Raw genomic sequence first — 20,084 nt, 5'->3', positions numbered from 1 at the left:
TCTGTCTGTTTAAAATCCAGTAGCCTGTCAATAAAGGATCTCTCACTAATGGACAAATTGCATGAGGGTCATGCAATGTGATTTTATTCTGAATTCTTCCACTACTTGTTCATGATAGAACTGGCCTTATAGTCTTATAGTTTTATTCTCTTAGCTGCTGAAAGATGTTTCCACATCCAGTCTGTCCCAACTTTTTCCTTTCTTCCTTGTGTTTTCATTTTCTCCTTCCTCTCCCGCTACACTTTCTTTCTGTGTGTCTGTGAGTGTTTAAGTATAAAAATAAATCCAAATGGAGTATGTAAATCGGTTAAATGTTTAAATGTCCCACATTTTTCTCCTCAAAATGATTCTTCTTTACCTCACTTGTGCTTTCAGTGACAGATCGCTGTTTGCTACCAATGTCAGAAGGAGCTTGTTCGGAATACGCTCTTGTCTGGTATTTCCACGGCCAGTCGGGGGAATGCAGGCCTTTTGTATACGGCGGCTGTGGTGGCAACCAAAACCGATTCCCATCTAAACAGGACTGTGAGAGTCTATGTGGAACAAAGAGCAGAGTTACAGAAACTCGGTCAGCTCTGATGGAGGACCTACCTTCAGACAGCTGATGCAGTGACGAAAATTCAGCTTTGGCGCGGTTCCTGTCCGTCAGTGTGGCGTTACTGAAGATACACTCTTTTTGTTTTCTGTATTTCTTTTATTTATAGATTTTCTTTTTTCTTTTTGTGAAAGCAGTTTGATTTCTGGACTTTTACAAGTAGACAGAATTGAAATGTGAGCAACAGTATGCTAGAGCCTGTACTTTTTCCTGCATTAGTTTTATTGGTGAAACTGACTGACGTCGATTGAGTTTTTTTTTATGTGATTTTAATTAATGCTACTGATAAAAAAAAAACTGGTTATATGTGTGTGATTTTTACTACACCTGATTCCGTTTTCACCTCATTACTGCAGATCGCGGTCACCTTTTTCAAGCCCTACATGACGCAGTCTGCAAAAATACGAAGCCGGTGGCTGATTTCCTGCTGTCTCTGTCATCACCACATATGTTTGTTTGGTGGGGGGGTGTAGTGGGCCGGGCAGGGAGCCAGATGAGAGGCCAACGGGGGCCCAACCAATCTACATCATACAGTCTCGGCTGTGGCAGGGGATTCCAATGTGTGGGCGCTCAGTAACTGGGACCTTTTCCCTCCTTTTTGAAAACGCACATTAAACCACGGTGGGAAGGCGGAGATTGGAAAGTTGAGACATTATTTTAACTCTTCTGACTATTTATGCGAGATGTCTGATTGGATGGGTCTTAGGTTGATTACTAAAAGTAGAAAACATGACCAAGCTATCAGAAAATGCTTACATGAACAATCACCCTCAGGCTTCCTTCGTGTTGGTCACGATTCTGCCCCCGTGATCTACTCCCACTCTCCAAAATGCTTTGCAAATATCCAACATGCAGTGCCTGGCAGAGGTACACTTAAACTTTTTCACATTTTGCCACATCGCATACACAAATGTTGACTCGTCATTGGGATGTTGAATGACTGACCAATGCAAAGTCAAACATAACTGAAGAGGAAAGAAATTTAGTTTTGGATCTGTAAAGCAGGGATGTCTGGTGTTGTGGGAGTTGACCAAATGTTGAGGTGGGTGGAACTTTTCTTTGGGGTTGGGTGAGGCTGCTGAACAATTATTAACCTCCTGACAGCTTTGTTTCATATTTTTAACCATCTCATTGTAATTTAATAGCACCGAAAGAAACGGGGAAACAATTCAACGGTGGAACAATCAGACATTTCTTATATAACCAACTCATTTGCATGAATCATCCCAAATATCGACACTTTTGTCATAAAAACGGTTAAAAATAAGATCTTGTTGTACAGGAATTTGCAAAGTATCTTATAGAACTGTAATGCTGAAGATATAATACTGAAGAGGGCCGTGCAAATCAATTTTAGAGATCAACTGCAGGGAAGGGGAAGTGGGAGGACACTTAAGTCTTCAGTCACAATGTGTAATTAATCGAGCTGTGAATGCTTCAGTTCTTATGAATGAAAATAAATTAAGTTGATAAAAGGAATGGCTTTGATTCAGTCTTTACCATCATTGGTTCTGTTATGTTTGTTTTGCCATCTTGTAGTTTAGGGTGTAATTCTCTTCAAACTACAATTTATGACAACGAAAAAAAGAAACTTTTTTTTTTTTTTCCTTTTTCTCCCCAACAGTTATTTTTGTTTTGGCTTACTGTTTTGAGACCAACTCCTCATTTTGTTCAGTTCTTGCATTCACATTACCCACATTATGACTTTTTATGCCTTGCATTCACAGTGCCACACCTCCATCTGTTTACAAAAAAACATTTTAATACATTACTATTTCTGCGATTTGATAAACACATCTTAATGCCTTTTGGTCTTGTTGCATTTGTCTGTAGCCTGAGCTTTTATGTGGGAATCCCTGGAGTTTTAATTCATAAATTAACTCTTGGTAAAACAAAAAAAAAACATTAGTCCTTGCCATAAGGATTTATAATCAAATTGGTTAAGAAAATGGTCTTTCTTCTCAATTTGAGCGAATAATTGTATATATATGTAAAAAGTTTGACATGTATTTGTTTCTGTCGCACTTGTTCAGTTCTTTGGACAAACACTTTTTCCTGAAGTTACATCAACAAAACTGCAATTGTAGCTCCTAAATATCCTCTGCTCTACACCATGACATTGTAACTCTGCCTTAAACCAGTTCAGAGTTGTTCTCTTCTTGGACAATAGACCACTTTTGTTTGCCCAGCAATCCTAGAAACTAAAAGGAGATGAATAGAAAGCATACCACAGTTTGAAAAACGTTTACTTCTTCATATATTTAAAAAGTAGTCACTAGTTTCTCTTACATAAGTTTATAGTAACGTAAGAAATTTTGGCTCAAAGGGAGCTCTCCATGGTGCTGACAGGTTTAAAGCTTTCTCGTTTCAAAGTCGGGTTTTCTAAGTCGTGATGACTGCTGTCCATAAAAAGAGATTGCAACTTTTTTTATTTATTTATTTTTTTCCCCCTCAACCACTACATCACTGCATGACGACCAATGGGACGGCTCGGAGAAAAACCAAAATGTCAAAGGAATGACGTTGTTGCTGGCGTAGGGCTGCAGTTTGAAGTATTCTACTAAATGGAATGGACAAGGAAGACACTCTGCCGGGCAGACAGACTGTGCGCACTGTTGATCTCCAAACACTGAGAGTTTGTCGGGGGTTTTGAAATTCAGAAATTGGCTGGAAGATTTCTGGTTGTTGGCTTCTCTTTCCAAGGCTGGTTCCAAACCAAAAGAGTATTCTTTATCATAGGACAAGAGAGGTAAATACATGTTTGTTTGTTTGTTTTTTTAGCATGCATTTGTGTTGGGGACCTATTTCTCTTCATCAGAATGGGGTTAACTCAAAACAAAAAGCTATATTTCAAATATTGCTCGCACCAAAAAGTAAAAGTGGGTTGTTTCTCCTTTTAAAAAAGTAGAGAAAGAGTAGCTTTAACTAATTTCCATCCTCTACGCTTCTTTTTTCTTCTTCTTTTCGTCCCAGAGGACACAGCATGCTGTCGTCCCTGAAGACTCTGCTGCTGCTCTCCGTCCTGTGCGCACCGACCTCCAGCCTGTGCCTGCGCCTCTACCAGAGCGGCTCCGACCTTCTGTGCAACGACCACATGACTCTGGGGGCTCGAAGTGAGGAGAGCGAGCCGGGCTACTCCCCCGTGGATGCCTGGGCTTCCCTCCTGCAGTCCGCGGACTATCTCTCCTCATCCACCTCCTCGTCCTCTGCAGAGTCCAGTCGGGAAAAAAGGACTTCAAGTCCCGCAAACTACCGCTTCATGAGCCGGACGAAGCTCAGAGGGCAGATGCTCCGCAACAACATCAAAGGGGACCGGAGGAGCAGACTGACCCTGTCCCTGGATGTCCCAACCAACATCATGAATGTCCTCTTTGACGTGGCCAAAGCCAAGAACCTGCGCGCAAAAGCGGCGGAGAACGCGCGACTCCTGGCGCAGATTGGACGGAGGAAATGAGAAAACGCGGAGAAACTTTGACTCGGCAGAGGGCAATGACTAAATGTAATCAATAACTTTTTGTTTCCTCGAATAAACAACGACTCGTTTCTCTACATTGTCCACGCTAACAGGTGAAACCATGTCATAACCGCGGTGATTTCAATGTTTGTGAATTAACATCGTCTTTGTTGTACAAATCAAAGCACAGCGAGAAACCTGTCTGATATTTGACCTAACTGGATGGAACGGCGCTAAAGATGACTAAATTTAGTTTTAAAATACATCAAAGTGAACATTTGATATAGACTGAAGTATTTATTTTTTTTGCTTAGGATGACGCTTAATTGGCCTAAATTACTTTTGATTTTAAATATTTTTTATTTTAATCTCATAGGATAAACATGAAAAATTCTTAGTGCCATATTTTAGTGCCACATAAAATAGTGCCATATGAGTAAAGTCACGTGATTAGCTTGGATATATGGGGTCTTAATTCCAGAAAACAATAATCTATCGATTGTTTTTTGTTTCTTTATAGCTTTGCGCACTAATGTCTGCAAAGTAAGTTAGAAAAAATATTGAGATATGTAGGATTTTGCCCATATTTAGATTTGGTGTTTTTAGGGCGAGCATAAATGCCGTTGCTGTTTGTTTTTTTTTTTAATGTGTAATGTTTTCCTTTACTCAAATTTCCCACGAAACAGTGGCACAAACAACTCGCTGACAATAAAACACTGTACAAATCATCTGCAGAGATCATGAATACAGTAAAATGCAAATGCATGTGAATGTATGTTGTCATCAGATGTCTCTTATTTTTCTACTTTCCAATAAAGGATTATTTTTCCTGAAATAAAGCAGATGTAACTACACACAGCTGGCTCTTTCCATACAATATTAAACGATGAGATACATAACATATTTTCCCACTGTCCCAAAACATAACTAGTAGGTTAATCGATTACTCTAAAACTATACTTATGTGTGATTACTTGTCCTTTGTGTTTGTCTGCTGCCTTGTGATGGACTGGCGACCTGTCCAGGCTGTACCCCACATTTTGGGGTACAGCCTGAATTGATGTCATGTGATTTCACATGACATCAATTGGATTTCCATTCTTCCCCGTGACCTTGCAAGAATAAGCTATGGACGATGGATTCAATCAGTCAATCAAGTTGATTTGTATAGCACATTTCGGCAACAAGGCAGTTCAAAGTGCTTTACATCATAAATTATCGGAAAATAGGACTTTACTTTCTATAAAACTATAGCTTCGCTGTTTTGGTATCAGCAGATCTGCATTGCTCTGTGTCTTAAAATAATAATAAAATAAATAAATGATAATACAGATTTGCCTTAATTTGTTTGAAGGAGTCTGTATTAGTAATGACGTTTTAAATGTTGGCCACTAGATGGCGGTAAAAGGTACATTCGGAAAAAGCTCCCGTTCTCAAATCTTTATATTAAAAAATAACAATGGTCTTTAAAAATTACCTAAATGTAATGTTATAACATATCGATTGAATTATAAAATTTGCTATCGGTTAATATTTTCAACTGCTTGGATAAAATACAAAACTGCGTTTCTGTATAAGTTTTAAATTGTACACCCTCTCAAATCACGATGCTGAGAAATGCTGACATCCTGTGGTCATTTTGAGCAACTGCACTCTAGATCTGGATAAATCAAAAACCTTAGGTATACTCAATATTTTTATTATCTCTATGATTAACATTATATCTGTGCTTAAATGGCTTGAATCCTATTAGTAACAATGAAACTACCGAAGCTTCTGGGATTTTTACAAATATATAACACGTATGTCACACGAAAAGCAAACAATGACCCAAAAGCAAGATTTGGGACTCCCTTGACTTATTTTTGGTTAAACAACGGCAAAACAAAAATAGAATTAAAGTTACAACTTCAATTACACCGCATTCGAAGCTTTTTATAGTAGTTATAAAAAAAAGAAAATAAAAAGAAATTAAAAACTGTCAACAGCGTCCTCTGCTGTTTTAAAAGTTGGGTGGCTATGACGTCATTTCCGTCGACGTGGACGCCCCCCAACAGGAAGCCAGTCTGCTTTTGGCTACGTGGAAGTAGCTCCTGATATTTCCGAGGCTGAGAGCATCTGCTGCCCTCGTCCGTCATCTCCAGTTAAAATGATTAAAAAATTTGACAAGAAGGACGAAGAGTCTGGTAAGGATTTAAATATGAATAGGAAGGCATAAGTTTTACGATTGAAACACGTTACAGTAAGTGTAAGTGCTAAGTGCTCGTTTGTTAGCTTGCTAGCTAACCAACCCGACCCTCAACAACGGTTTAAGAAGAACATTATAGACATATTCTGACCTAAAGCGCAAAAGCAAACCAGTACTGCAGCTTTATCGAGTTTACATTTAACTGTTTGTGGTGACACTTAATTCCAAATAATGTTGTCATTGCATTAGCTCTGCACGCTAGCGTTGTCTGAATAATCTTATCCTGTCACTTTGCTGCTATATATATATATATATATATCACAATATGCCGTTTTTTTCTTATGGTATTCGAGAAACAAGTAATGCCCTATCCTTGTTGTAATTCATTTATTTTGTCTCTTAGGAAGTGGGTCAAACCCTTTCCAGCACTTGGAGAAGAGTGCAGTTTTGCAAGAGGTAATTTTGAGCATAAGCTCTGGACTTTTATCTGTAACCAGGAGATAGTGGCAACAATCCATGGTGGTGTGTTTTCATTAACAGGCACGGATCTTCAATGAGACCCCCATCAATCCAAGAAGATGTCTCCATATCCTCACCAAGATCATCTACCTTCTCAATCAGGTGAAAACGACAAATATTTACTCTTGTTTGTCCTTTGAGCATTGTTTTTATTTCAACGACAAACCTAACTAGTCTCTCTCTTTCTTGTGTTTATGTAGGGAGAGCATTTTGGGACCACCGAAGCCACTGAGGCTTTCTTTGCGATGACGAGGCTGTTCCAGTCTAATGATGTAAGACATGTCCATTTAATCGTTTCGGTTGAATAACTTTTCACACATCTGATCTGAACAAGGTTTTCTCTGATGTTTAGCAAACCCTGAGGAGGATGTGCTACCTGACTATCAAGGAGATGGCAAACATCTCCGAGGATGTCATCATTGTCACAAGCAGGTTTGTGTTGACGAATCGTCTACTTGAAACGTCCATTTAAAAGTATTCACTCTCTTGCAGTTTTATTACTACTTAGCTCTATGCAAAAAAATAAATAAATAAATTACTCCTGAATTTGGTAACTGGTTGTGCCACATTTGGAAACAACTGCCATTGGTGTCTGATTTTACTTTATATGTCTGTGGAGGATTTGTAGCCCATCCCTCTTTGCAGAACGGCTTTCCTCAGATTTTGATTGTGGGTAACCTGTTGAAGGCCCTAGCACAGGGGTGGGCCAACTCCAGGCCTCTAGGGCCGGTCTCCTGCAACTTTTAGATGTATCTCTATTTCAACACACCTGAGTCAAACAATGAGGTCATTAGCAGGACTCTGGAGAACCTGACTGCACTCAGGAGGTGATTCAGCTGTTGGATTCAGGTGTGTTGGACCAGGGAGACATCTAAGAGTTGCAGGACACCGGCCCTGGAGGACCAGGATTGCCCACCCCTGCCCTAGCACATGACATCAATTGGATTTAAGTCTGGGCTTTCAGTTAGTGGTTCACTGAAGCTCCACAGCCTTAAACTGACGTCACTAAGATTCTTATCAGTTGAGCTTCTTTAGATCAATAGATGATGGTTTGCTTTTTAAAAAAATGTTGTTTTTAAACCTCTGCGCTTATTTCATGTTGTCAAATGGTGCATTGTAGTCCAGCAGAGTTGCTGTTTCTTCTGCAGTTGTGTTACAAAATATATTTATTCTTTGATGATTTATTAATAAAGTTTTGTCCTCATTTGTCTTTGCTTTAATAGCTTAACCAAAGACATGACTGGGAAGGAAGACGTGTACAGAGGTCCAGCCATCAGAGCTCTGTGCAGGATTACAGATGTGAGAGAAGTTTTCTATTGATCTCAGCTTACAGATTTCTGTAATGCAGGAAGGAAATGTCTTTTCTTTAGGAGAGTTATTTATTTTCTTTATGTGTGTGTTTGTGTCCTCACAGACCACCATGCTGCAGGCCATTGAAAGATACATGAAGCAGGCTATTGTGGACAAGGTGCCCAGTGTGTCCAGTTCAGCTCTGGTCTCCTCTCTGGTATGATTTATAAACCATAAAAAGAAAAGAATCCAGAGTTTCTCGTGTTGTCGTTGGTAATCATCCACTCGTGTGTTATGCTGTTGGATGACCTTCTCTCTGCTTCCTCAGCACATGGTGAAGATGAGCTACGATGTGGTGAAGCGCTGGGTGAATGAAGCCCAGGAAGCTGCCTCCAGTGACAACATCATGGTCCAGGTAGGAAAGACACGCTCACGGTGGACGACTGCAACTCTGGGATTCGTGAACAAAACTTGTTGATTTTAATTCCGTTTCCTGTTGGGTTTTTTTCACCCTGTTAGTACCACGCTCTGGGCCTGCTGTATCACCTCCGAAAGAACGACCGTCTCGCTGTGACCAAGATGCTCAACAAGTTCACCAAGTCGGGCCTGAAGTCGCCGTTCGCCTATTGCATGCTGATCCGCATCGCCAGCAAACTGCTGGACGAGACGGAGGGCGGGTGAGCAGGACGGAGCGTGGCCGGACAGAACGGCTGCCCGCACCACAATGAATGAACTGGTGTTGACGTCCGTTTTGTCTCAACCCGCAGTCACGACAGCCCCCTGTTTGACTTCATCGAGAGCTGCTTGAGGAACAAGAATGAGATGGTTGTTTATGAGGCTGCGTCCGCCATTGTCCACATGCCCAACTGTACTGCCAGAGAGCTGGCGCCCGCTGTCTCAGGTGACCTGCTCTCTCAATTATTCATAAAGTTGGAATTTGGACCACTGAGGGTTTCTTTTTTCTAATGCCAGTTCAATTTGTTCAGAGAGGCAATTCATGTCGTCTTAAGAAAATTTACATTAATTAAAACATGAAAACATCCTATTTTTATACAGAAATGCAGACAGATACAAATTCAAATTAAGTAATGTCCATTGTTACTGGCTGTTTGAATCCAGTGTAGATATTAGAAATAAATCAAGATTCAGAGATGCCGTAACAAAATGACATTTTGTGTTTTCCTTCAGTTCTCCAGCTCTTCTGCAGCTCCCCTAAAGCAGCCCTGAGATATGCTGCAGTCAGGACCCTCAACAAGGTACAACTCTTAATTTTACTGCATTAGGCGGCACGGTTTAGTGCAAGACCTCTAACAATCCCAAGTGTTAAGGCCACAAACATGTTGGCCCTTTTCGTATTTATTTGTAAATAGAGATGTGCCGATCAGGTTTTTTCCCGCCAATACCGATTCCGATCACCCATGAGAGCCGATCACCGATACCGATCACATAATTATTATTTTTTTAATCAAAAGCACTACAGGTTACATTATGTGAAAAAAGGAACCATGAATTCACCTTAATTTAGACAAAAATTTGTTTTTAATAACTTTTTCCAAGAAAAAACAGGCATTGTGCAAATTGTACTGCTATCGGTAATACTATCTTTAACTGAATGAAAACTTCCTGATAGCATGGCGGCTAGCTGATTACTGCTAGTTCTGAGTGGCCGTTTCTGACTGAGCGGAGTAATTATGCAGAGCAGGGAGGAGATCAATTATTTTTTTTAGAGATTATCTGTCTCATGTTAGGACAGCGAAAGTTTTAATACATATGTAAAATGTATTTTTTTAGGTTAGATGCTGCAGCTTTAAACAGGGGTTCGGTGTGAGAGTCACTACCAGGTGGAGCAGAAGCGGCGTCTGTGAAATATTACTACCTGTAGCGCGTAGCAGCGGTTCAACAGCGAGAGCAGAACCAGCATCTTACATCGCAGCTCGAAGACTTAAATAATTTTGCGGGTTATTCGTTTAGCTTTCTGACCGTCAAGCTAATCCAGGTGAGTGTTTGTAGCTGTGCGCTGCTTTACCTGCTATCTGATTGCTCCAAATGTCTTTTTTACTGCAGTGAGCCTCGATGTAGCCAAACTCCATCAAGTATGGCATTGTTTTTATGCCATATTAGATTCGTCGTGTTGATGCATTTTGACCCGCTTCACCCCACGTGCTTCGATTTTCCCCATTCACTCAGTGCGTTATAGTTCCACATGACATCATTTAGGTTTTGTTGCTGCGCGTTTGCGCAGAGTGAAGGAAAGAGGAGACGAGCTGCACAGGCAGGCTGCGAAATGAGATGCAGGTTTGTGTGATCGGCAACAAGAGACTGTGATCGGCGATCACCAATCATACACTTTTTCACGGAAATCAGCCAATTATGATCGGTGGTCGATCGATCGGCACACCTCTAATTGTAAATTCTCATTTTGACATCTCGGTTGCAAGTCCGTAACAGATTTTTATGAGTCCTTTGTGTGTTGTTCAGGTGGCCATGAAACACCCGTCGGCTGTGACCGCCTGCAACCTGGACCTGGAGAACCTGATCACCGATTCCAACCGCAGCATCGCCACCCTGGCCATCACCACACTGCTGAAGACCGGCAGCGAGAGCAGCGTTGACCGCCTCATGAAGCAGATCTCCTCCTTTGTCTCTGAGATTTCGGATGAGTTCAAGGTGAGAAGTCTTTGATTTGACGAAAATGGTATTAGAAAGGTTAGATTTATTTTAATCTAAAGTATTCAAATGTTGTTGTTTTTTTTTGCTTTTTTTTAAATGACATTTGTTCCTCCAAGGTGGTGGTCGTTCAGGCCATCAGTGCCCTGTGTCAGAAGTATCCCAGGAAGCACAGCGTCATGATGAACTTCTTGTCCAACATGCTGAGAGACGACGTAAGTTTGGTTTTATCATTTGGGTTTATGATTCTGATTATTGTAGCAGCTTGGGCCTCCTCCCACACGGACTGATCACTTCTGTCGCTGCAGGGCGGCTTTGAGTACAAGCGGGCTATCGTGGACTGCATCATCAGCATCATCGAGGAGAACCCCGAGAGCAAAGAGACGGGCTTGGCCCATCTGTGCGAGTTCATCGAGGACTGCGAGCACACAGTGCTGGCCACCAAGATCCTGCACCTGCTGGGCAAAGAGGGGCCGCGGACCCCGCAGCCCTCCAAGTACATCCGCTTCATCTTCAACCGGGTGGTGCTGGAGAGCGAGGCGGTTCGTGCAGGTGAGACGGCGTAAACATCAGCGGCCTAGTAATCTGGTCTAGTAATCTGATTACCTCCAACTGGCCATTTGTATTTGTCTGCCTTCAGCTGCTGTGAGCGCTTTGGCTAAATTTGGAGCTCAGAATGACGATCTGCTGCCGAGCGTCCTGGTTCTCATGCAGAGGTGAGGCCTTGTTTGTTTTGTTTTCTTTTCTTTCCTTTCACACAAGTGTGTATTTGTTGGAAACTTAAAAGACTCTATTGAACTGTGAATGAACTTTGTTTAATGAAGCCTCAAAAATGGATGAAATCAACAAATATAAAAAAAAGTTTGCTTAATTAACTTTTTCCTCATTTCATAAACTAATGGAGGTTTTTTGTTTTAGAAAAGACAGCTCATGCTGATTTATTTGCTAATCAGCACGAGAAAACAACAGACTGCAAATTTGTCGAATGCCTTGTAATAATTTGATCACGGATTAATCTGATTAATATGATTTATCCGTGATCACGGATTAATATGAACAAACTTCCAGAAAACTGTAAAACAGCTGAAACACTGGGTGCCTATAAATCTCAACTTAAAACCCACCTGTTTAGAGTTGCTTATGGCTAAATTAGGATTAGTGTGGGTTTTGTCTGTTTTTATCCTTTTAATTCTTTTTAAAAAAAATCTTTCTTACTCTTCATTCAATGTCAGATGCTGTTTTTATTTTAATTATGTAAAGCACTTTGAAATGCCTTGCTGCTGAAATATACAAATAAAATGTGACTGATTGATCTGTTCTCACAGGTGTATGATGGACAGCGATGACGAGGTCAGAGACAGAGCTACTTTCTACATGAACGTGCTGCAGCAGAAGCAGAAAGCTCTGAATGCTGCGTATATCTTTAATGGTAAATATCGCCATTTATGAGGCGTACAAGATAAACTGTATAAGAAATCGGAATGTCAGGTGTTGACGTGTCCTCCTCGTGTCTCAGGTCTGTCCGTGTCCATTCCCGGCCTGGAGAAGTCCCTCCACCAGTACACCCTGGAGCCCTCGGAGAAGCCTTTCGACATGAAGTCTGTACCTCTGGCCACCACTCCAATCACGGAGCAGAAATTGGGTACGACCACATTGTTTTCTTCAGATTAAATTACAGAATATTGCTGTGCACAAAATAAATTGAGTTTGTGTGTTTTTCTTCTAGAAATTGCTCCTGTTGCTACGAGCAAACTGCCGGAGAAGTTGGCCCCATCACGGCAAGACATCTACCAGGGTAAGTAAGACAGGTGGACCCGCTTCAGTTATTGCTTTTTATTGGATAATTGATCAAAACGTCCACTTTAATGTTCACTTATTACTTTTTTTTTTTTCCTCCCTTCTCGCAGAACAACTTGCCTCCATCCCAGAATTCCAGGCTCTCGGCCCGTTATTCAAGTCATCCGAGCCGGTGCAGCTGACCGAGGCCGAGACGGAATACGTGGTTCGCTGCATCAAGCACACATTCGCCCGACACATGGTGTTCCAGTTCGACTGCACAAACACACTGAACGACCAGCTGCTCCAAAAGGTTCGTTAAAAGATGGCCGGTAGTCCTGCTCCCTGCCGGAGACCGGAACGTTTTTTTCCAACATCTGGTTCAATGGTGGATGGAATCTTATTGACAACAAGTGATTATTATGTGACGAGGCTGAACTGTCGTCTGTTGCAGGTGGTAGTACAGATGGAGCCATCAGAAGCCTACGAGGTAGCGCACTACATCCCAGCCCCCAGCCTGCCCTACAGCCAGCCGGGCTCCTCCTACACGTTGGTGCGGCTCCCTGACGACGACCCCACTGCAGGTAGGAGCGTTGCTGGGACCGCTCATGGTTTCCTTCACAGCCTGGAAAAGTCTAGAATTTGTATCAAATCACAGTATCCATCGTAAGGGAACTGTTTGGATACAGTAGTTGATGCATGTACTTCACATAGTAAATTTCTCAAACTTGGAAAATGTGCGGAAAAACCTGTTTTGTCTGTGCAAATCATAAGGTTTACTCATGTACGTGTCAGTGTCTGAATCCTGCAGTGTAGAGGTACTTTGGTCTATCTAAATGCTTGAATCTCAGTTTATTCTCACATTGTTTTTACTAGATTAAGTACATTAGAGATCATGACGCACCCCCTCCTCCAACCTGGCACCCATCCATCATAGCATTTTGTTGTCCCTCATTGATGTCTAGTAGAGCAACTTTGTCATTATTGGTCAATTTAATTGTTTTTTTCCAGCTTTTTTTTTTTTTTTTTTTTCTTTTGCAAATGTGTTGATTGCCCCAATCATCTAGTTCAAAGCACAGCATCCAGTTACAGATGTACAGATGGAAGTGGTGCCATGTCAACATTCATATTCCTTTCCTATAATTTAGCAGCCTCACTACCATCTTTATGGCCTAGTTTGTACAACTTCAAAAACTATAGAAAAACATATTAAGAACTATATTAATTTGAACCAGCAAAACCTAAGAATGTGTTAGGATCCCTGAATTTGAATGGTTTAGAGTTCAACCACAAGTTTCCGTCTGCTTGCAGTGTCCTGCACATTCAGCTGTACAATGAAGTACCTGGTGAGGGACTGTGACCCCAACACAGGAGAGCCTGATGACGACGGCTACGATGATGAATATGTGGTATGTGAAGCTGAAGCTGGAGCTGGTAAAATGGCTTCATCTGCCTGAACCTGAGGTTTGAATTAGAATTCTCATTTGCTCAGCTGGAGGACCTGGAGGTGACCGTCGCAGATCACATACAGAGAGTCCTGAAACCAAACTTTGGCGCAGCGTGGGAGGAAGTGGGAGACGAAAATGAGAAGGAGGAGACGTTTGCCCTGGCGTCTGTGCGAACACTAGATGGTACGCAGTTTGATTATTTTAGGAAAGCTGACGCTTGTGCACACCAAGCTGTGCTTTAATCACACATTAAAGTGATGCCGGGTGTTTTTGTATCATTCACAGAGGCGGTGGGTAACATCATCAGCTTCCTGGGAATGCAGCCCTGCGAACGCTCCGACAAAGTTCCTGAAAACAAGAACTCTCATGTTCTCTTTCTCGCTGGTGAGTCCGATTCCTGGATGAAAGTTTGTTTTTAGAGAACAACGTTCCTGAAATGAAGACATCACATATCATCTTTCAGACTCGGAACAATTTCAAGTTGTCCCGTTTCTTCTGGTGACCTCATTCTTCCCGCCTTCTCTGCCCAGGTGTGTTCCGAGGAGGCCACGACGTCCTGGTTCGGGCCCGTCTGGCGCTGGCTGATGGCGTCACCATGCAAGTGACGGTTCGCAGCACCGAGGAGACCGTTGTCGATGTGATCCTTGCTTCTGTAGGCTAGAACTGCAAATACGTGCCAACCAACGACACAAAGCATGCAGCAGCCCTTATCCATCACTTCCTCAGTCCTGAAGCTTAACTCGTCATTGTGATTACTGGTACAAATGTTTTATATCTTCTACATATACTCAAACTTTTCTGTTTTTCCATCTTTTTGTTTCAACTTCACAATAAAGTTGGTCAAAATGCAATTTGGAACTTTTTTTTTTTTTAAGAAAATTAATTTTATTTAAAGAAAAATTGATATTTTAAGTCATTTATGTTTTTGAAGAATGTAGAAAATTATATCAAAAGTAATTCACAATGCAGGAATAGTGTTCAACAGATATGCTCACTATGACAATAATTTATCTCATGGGGTATATAAATAATTTGCTTCATCTTTTAAGTTAGTCAACATTCTTAATTGGTAGTTAGAAATAATTTAAGTTATTTTTTCGTCTGATTTTGATACCCAACAGCAAGCATGTGTTTGCGATCTGGTTAGAAAGAGTGAAAGAAATTGAAGTAAGCCTTTAGGAAACCGGTGGGATCCTCCAGCTGTGGGTAGTGACTGATGTGGTCGTCCAGAATGGTGACTGTTGACCTTTTCACCAAATGCCTGATGGAATAAAACACAGTTCAAGTGCATTTTAATTAACTGCATAATTCTTAAACATTACTTTTGCATGGAGGTAAAAGCACGATCACTCACATATAAAGACGGATGAACTGTGGATGGGGGTTGACGGGGTCCAGGGGTCCGTAGATCATATGCACTGAAACACAAGGTGAGGTGAGGGTCATTGTGGGGATGAACGAGGGTCTTAAAAATCACGTGCTATTTAACAAAGGGTTTGCTCCACCCAAGCGCCACTTACGTGGAGCATGAGTGGCTGTGAGCGCTCCCACCCATCGATCTCTATGTTGAAATCTCTGATTGATGTACTGGAGAATACTGAGAAGAGAAAAGCCCCACATTCAGTCAACTGAATGTCAGTGAACCGGAAACAGTGAGCATGTAAGCGCATCATCACCTGTCCAAAACCAGGTTGCCGTCGTTGTAGCGTAAGCTTGTCCACATGTCCCAGAACTCTGCGTCTGTGGGCTGAGTGTAGGGACCGAATACTTCTCCAACGCTGCCGATCAAGGAGAAAATGTGAAGAAATTCTTTTTTTTTTTTGCCATATTTTACAACACTCTGGTCCTCTTACCCCTTCTGGAAGATCAAAAAGTTGGTGAGGCGTGTCAGAAATGTTGCCAGAATACTTGAGTCCTTCAACAGCTTTTGGGAACAAATTAAAGACAGGTCAGCCAAAAATCCATTCTATCCCCTATTAATAATTGGAAACAATAGAATATTATACTTTACATGAGCTAAGAAGTAGGAAGAAGGCAGATTCACTCACCGTCTGAAGCAACCGTGGGTGGTGTGTTTCTGGAAATACTCCTGTTGGAAATCAAACTGTCAGGACTATCCATGCTTTTGTTTTTACATCAAAAGAATCAGGTAAGTTTAAAAGCACATATTTCAAACAAACTTTTTTGCGCATTTTGAATGTCATACTACATTAAGAGTAATTTTTGCTAATTTTTTACGTCATACTATAAAAAATATGACGTCCAATATTTTTGATATTTTGACGCAAGATATTTTTGCTAATTTTTTACGTCATACTAGACAGATATTTTTGCACATTTTTAACATCATAGTATACTATGAGATAATTTAGCAAATTTTTTGCGTCATACTATACCATGAGATATTTTTTGCAAATTTTTACATCATACTAGACTAAGATATTTTTGCTAATTTATAACGTCATAAATTAGCAATATGACGTTATATTTTGGCTAATTTTTTACGTCGCACTATATACTATATAGTCATACTCAAACTATGATATATACTATATCATAGTATGATATACTACTATCATAGTATATGATATATACTATATATACTCATATTATATGATATATTATAGTATATCATAGTATAGAATGATATTTTTGCAAATATTTTTGCTAATTTTTTACGTCATACTAGACTGAGATGTTTTTGCTAATTTATAATGTCATACTACACTATGAGATATTTTTTGCAAATTCTTTACGTCACACTATGAGATATTTTTGCAAATTTTTAAAGTCATTGTATTCTATGAGAGATTTTTGCAAAATTTTTTACGTCATACATTAATTTAGCAAAACATACTATTTTTGTCAAAGTAACAATTACTCCCCAAAGAATGCCAACACTGTACCTCCATTTGATAGACAAAGACTGTTGAAGTTCAGATGCCCTGTCCGATTTTGGTCACTCCTAGTTCAGGAGAAAAACAAAGTGAAAAACAGCTAAGAGAAAGAAACTAATGTTGACCACTGGATTCTTTTGACACCTGCTATAAATTGCCCACCTGTATAGCAGCTCTAGGGCCACAGTATCTCCATAGTCATGAGATATCAAATTGAGTCGTTGATTGCTCAGACCCAAGTGGGCCACCAGGGCCTCAACTATACTGGCTTGTTCAAAGATGGAGTACCTGTGGGGTCTCTGAGATGTTGCAGAAAAGGGGGAGTAGGAGAAACATGTGCATGAAGGAAAGAGGCAGGAAAACATCAAAACATAAAAGAATAAAATATGCAGACTCACAGGTTTGTCACTAAAACCAAATCCAAGAAAGTCCAGTGCAATGACTCGATGGAAGCGCTGTGCGAGCGGATCCCAGATCTGCAAGGGAAGAAAAACGGTTCAGGATCTGTACACACTTTTCCACGTCAAAATTGCTTATTTTAACTGACTCATATTTCCATATGCGGTGGCAGTTTCTGACATGGGTGACATGGGCAAAGAGCAGCTCCACCCCACCTGCCCCTCATTGTAAAATCCTCCAACTCCCTGCTCTTACAACCAGAGGATCTGAATGTCAAAAGTACCTAATACATGTCAATGTCAATTTTATTTATGAAACATACAAATAAATATTTACTGCAAGACCTTAATCATGACCTTGTGCTGTATAGTATTCACAAAACCACAGATAAAAATACATAGAAATAAAAACACAAATTAAAACATACAGGACAAGTAAATACCATCATCACACCAACAGTCACCTCTCGCCTGTCTACTTCTTCAGAAGGGAGAAGGAGGGAGGTGGGGGGCTTTGGAAAGGTGGTTCGCCCAGGGCACCAAACATTCTAGGACCGCCTTTGTCCATATGCATCTCTATTTTGTAAACGGCTACTCAATATGAATTTATGGCATATATTTATACAGTTTCTTGGGTTTTAAATGTGGTACCTGCAATAATCAGAGACTACCAGAGATGGGCTGGATTAATAAATTAGCAAAAGATGAAAATGAACCTTCTGTCTCCATGGAAACCCTGGTGTTTATTCAGGATATGCTAAGCTTCCTCTGTATAGACCGCATACCTTGTTCCAGTCATAGCTGGAGGTGGGGAAGCCGTGGAGCAGAAGGACCACATCGGAGCTTCCCAAAGCACCGTAGGAGTCTGGGAAGAACATCTCGATGTGAGACAGGAAACGGGTGGATATTTGGACATTAATCTCCCCCCCTGTGCTGCTACCTCTATAGAAGATCTTCTTCCCTCTGAAGTGGAAGAAGTCCCCGGCGCTGTGCCACTTCTGCAGGGTGGCGGAGAGGTGAGGGGGCGGGATGTGAAGGTAGACGGCCACCAGCGGGACGCAAATCAGACCCACATGGATCCACCACTCTCTCATGTTGAGCTCAGCGGTGAGGAGGTCTCATTCCTGCCACTGACACACTGAGCCACAAACGCAACGAGCCGAGACAAGCAGGCTTGATGTTAAAGGAGCAGGTAGCATTGCCTCCATTCAGCTGAAACGACTTATTAAAGACAGAGGACGGCACTTACTGCAAAGTTCCTGCTTGTTATCAGCAGACCTTCAACCTGTTTCGGACCTGCAGAGGATATTCCTGTGGAGTCAAGAAGTAAACATAGCACAGAAAAGTAAGAGGTCTCACTCTGGTCACGTTTTTGTAAAAAAAGGAAGACACACACTCTTTGGATGGCTACGTTGCAACCAATTTATACAGCGCGACTCATCTTGTCAATAGGAGATCTTTGAATAATCGCCAAACAACAAATAAGGCGTTTACTGCCATCTACCAGTCTGGATGTCTGAATGAAGCTGATTTCTTGGAAAATAAAATTATACTACTACTACTAACAACAAGCGCAATAAAAAAAAAAATCTCATTGTAAATCAACAAATATTTTCATGTCCTTAAGCTTATTCATTTTGTGAGAAAAAAAACGTGGAATATGAATTAATTTTTATTTTTATTGTGGATTTGATTTTCATTCTTAATCACTTAGCTATAGAAAATGAAGGACAACAGCAGATCCCTTGCATGTATTTAATGACTGTATGTCTTAAAATATGAGAAAATAATAGAATGGCCATTTTTTTCTACGTGCATGCAGTCAAAATAAACTGCAAAAATTAATTTCTTAAACCAATAGGGAAATAAAAATATATCCCAATTCATACAAGTGTGGTAAGCTGTGCTTGTTTGATATCTGGTTTTACATTAGACGGATACAAAATGCTATTAAAATATTTGAATATGTAAAACCATCCAAACATATAAAATTTTTTAAAAATTGCTGCTCTATTTTTATCCAACATTACCAGTGTGATCATGCTTGATGTGTTGACTTGCTCAAAATAATCAGTTATAACAATTACGACACCTAAAGAAATTGTGACATCTTCTGTTATGTTGGGTGTATTATTCAATGCCCAATGCTTCAATTAATATAGTTAACACTAAATGCCATGAAAATGGATTTGAAACCATACTACATAAAAGAAACCCTTAATTGCAATATTTTATATAGATAAAATGCCCTCATCGCTTGTGAACAAGGTTATATTTACATTTCTTTCAAATAAAACTAGTGATTTAAGTGTGCTGTTTTAGTTTGTTGACATAGATTGGCGTTTGAGTAACTGCAGCAAAGCCAGTAATTAAATCGAGTCTACACATCTGAGCTTCCTTACATAAAAATGACTTTTGCTTTGCAAGCCGAGGAAAGTATTTATTGTGGTTTCAGTCCTATGCATAAACATTTAAGTTGGGATATTTTGTTCCTTTTCTTTTAGATTGGAGATCTCTCAATCTGCTCCATTTGTAAGAGGAATAAGAAACTGGACAGTCTTTGTTTTAAACGCCGCTTTTTGTTCCATTGTTTGTTCTCCATGATTACTGGATTAAAAAAAACAGAAAAAAAAACAAACTTCTAAGGTTAACATAGGACTGCGACATCCGACAGTGGATTTTTCCAAGACTGATATCTGGTCAGGAATGGGTGTGCAGAAGACCCCCAATTTAAATACGGGAGACATTAATGCACAAAAACTTTCACTTGGGGCAGAATATGAGTTGCTGTGTTCTGTTCAGACTGAGGTTTGAAAAGATGAAGTCAATTTGTACCTTCAGAAGAGGGGTTG

General features: G+C 40.5%; 4 protein-coding genes across 10 annotated transcripts in view; 3 read left to right on the top strand and 1 right to left on the bottom strand.

Annotated features, from left to right (window-relative positions):
- col7a1l (collagen type VII alpha 1-like) overlaps positions 1-2,070 on the top strand; it is a 74,991-nt gene extending 72,921 nt beyond the window's left edge. For all 7 annotated transcript variants that reach the window (XM_081603822.1, XM_081603821.1, XM_081603819.1 and 4 more), the window contains one exon: positions 376-2,070. In XM_081603822.1, coding sequence (XP_081459948.1) covers positions 376-605 — 230 coding nt within the window. In that variant the 3' untranslated portion in view covers positions 606-2,070. The remainder of the gene's footprint in view (positions 1-375) is intronic.
- An 862-nt stretch (positions 2,071-2,932) lies between these two features.
- On the top strand, positions 2,933-4,903 carry ucn3l (urocortin 3, like). Its single transcript, XM_008403293.3, has 2 exons — positions 2,933-3,344; positions 3,569-4,903. Exon 2 carries the CDS (start codon positions 3,579-3,581, stop codon positions 4,047-4,049), a length of 471 nt encoding a protein of 156 aa, XP_008401515.1. The 5' UTR covers positions 2,933-3,344; positions 3,569-3,578; the 3' UTR covers positions 4,050-4,903.
- A 1,175-nt stretch (positions 4,904-6,078) lies between these two features.
- Positions 6,079-14,788, top strand: copg2 (COPI coat complex subunit gamma 2). The gene is made up of 24 exons (XM_081603828.1): positions 6,079-6,235; positions 6,641-6,693; positions 6,778-6,858; positions 6,957-7,028; positions 7,109-7,188; positions 7,980-8,055; positions 8,171-8,263; positions 8,375-8,461; positions 8,566-8,723; positions 8,814-8,947; positions 9,235-9,302; positions 10,525-10,713; positions 10,833-10,928; positions 11,022-11,265; positions 11,354-11,429; positions 12,039-12,142; positions 12,230-12,355; positions 12,440-12,508; positions 12,621-12,802; positions 12,944-13,073; positions 13,801-13,898; positions 13,982-14,120; positions 14,223-14,321; positions 14,468-14,788. Exons 1-24 carry the CDS (start codon positions 6,199-6,201, stop codon positions 14,596-14,598), a joined length of 2,622 nt encoding a protein of 873 aa, XP_081459954.1. The 5' UTR covers positions 6,079-6,198; the 3' UTR covers positions 14,599-14,788.
- Positions 14,782-18,664, bottom strand: mest (mesoderm specific transcript). Its single transcript, XM_008400661.3, has 12 exons — positions 18,482-18,664; positions 18,173-18,370; positions 18,018-18,097; positions 17,233-17,310; positions 16,997-17,133; positions 16,844-16,902; positions 15,986-16,026; positions 15,791-15,861; positions 15,614-15,715; positions 15,458-15,534; positions 15,292-15,355; positions 14,782-15,198 (listed from the first exon to the last, which is right to left on the bottom strand). The coding sequence occupies exons 2-12, from the start codon at positions 18,324-18,326 to the stop codon at positions 15,081-15,083; spliced, it is 981 nt and encodes a 326-aa protein (XP_008398883.1). The 5' UTR covers positions 18,327-18,370; positions 18,482-18,664; the 3' UTR covers positions 14,782-15,080.
- Between the last annotated feature and the right edge of the window lie 1,420 nt (positions 18,665-20,084).

This window comes from Poecilia reticulata, chromosome 23, assembly GCF_904066995.2.
Source record: "Poecilia reticulata chromosome 23, P_reticulata-male-v2, whole genome shotgun sequence".
In the NCBI taxonomy this organism is placed as follows: Eukaryota; Metazoa; Chordata; class Actinopteri; order Cyprinodontiformes; family Poeciliidae; genus Poecilia; species Poecilia reticulata.
This window is presented reverse-complemented; position numbering and strand designations above follow the sequence as displayed.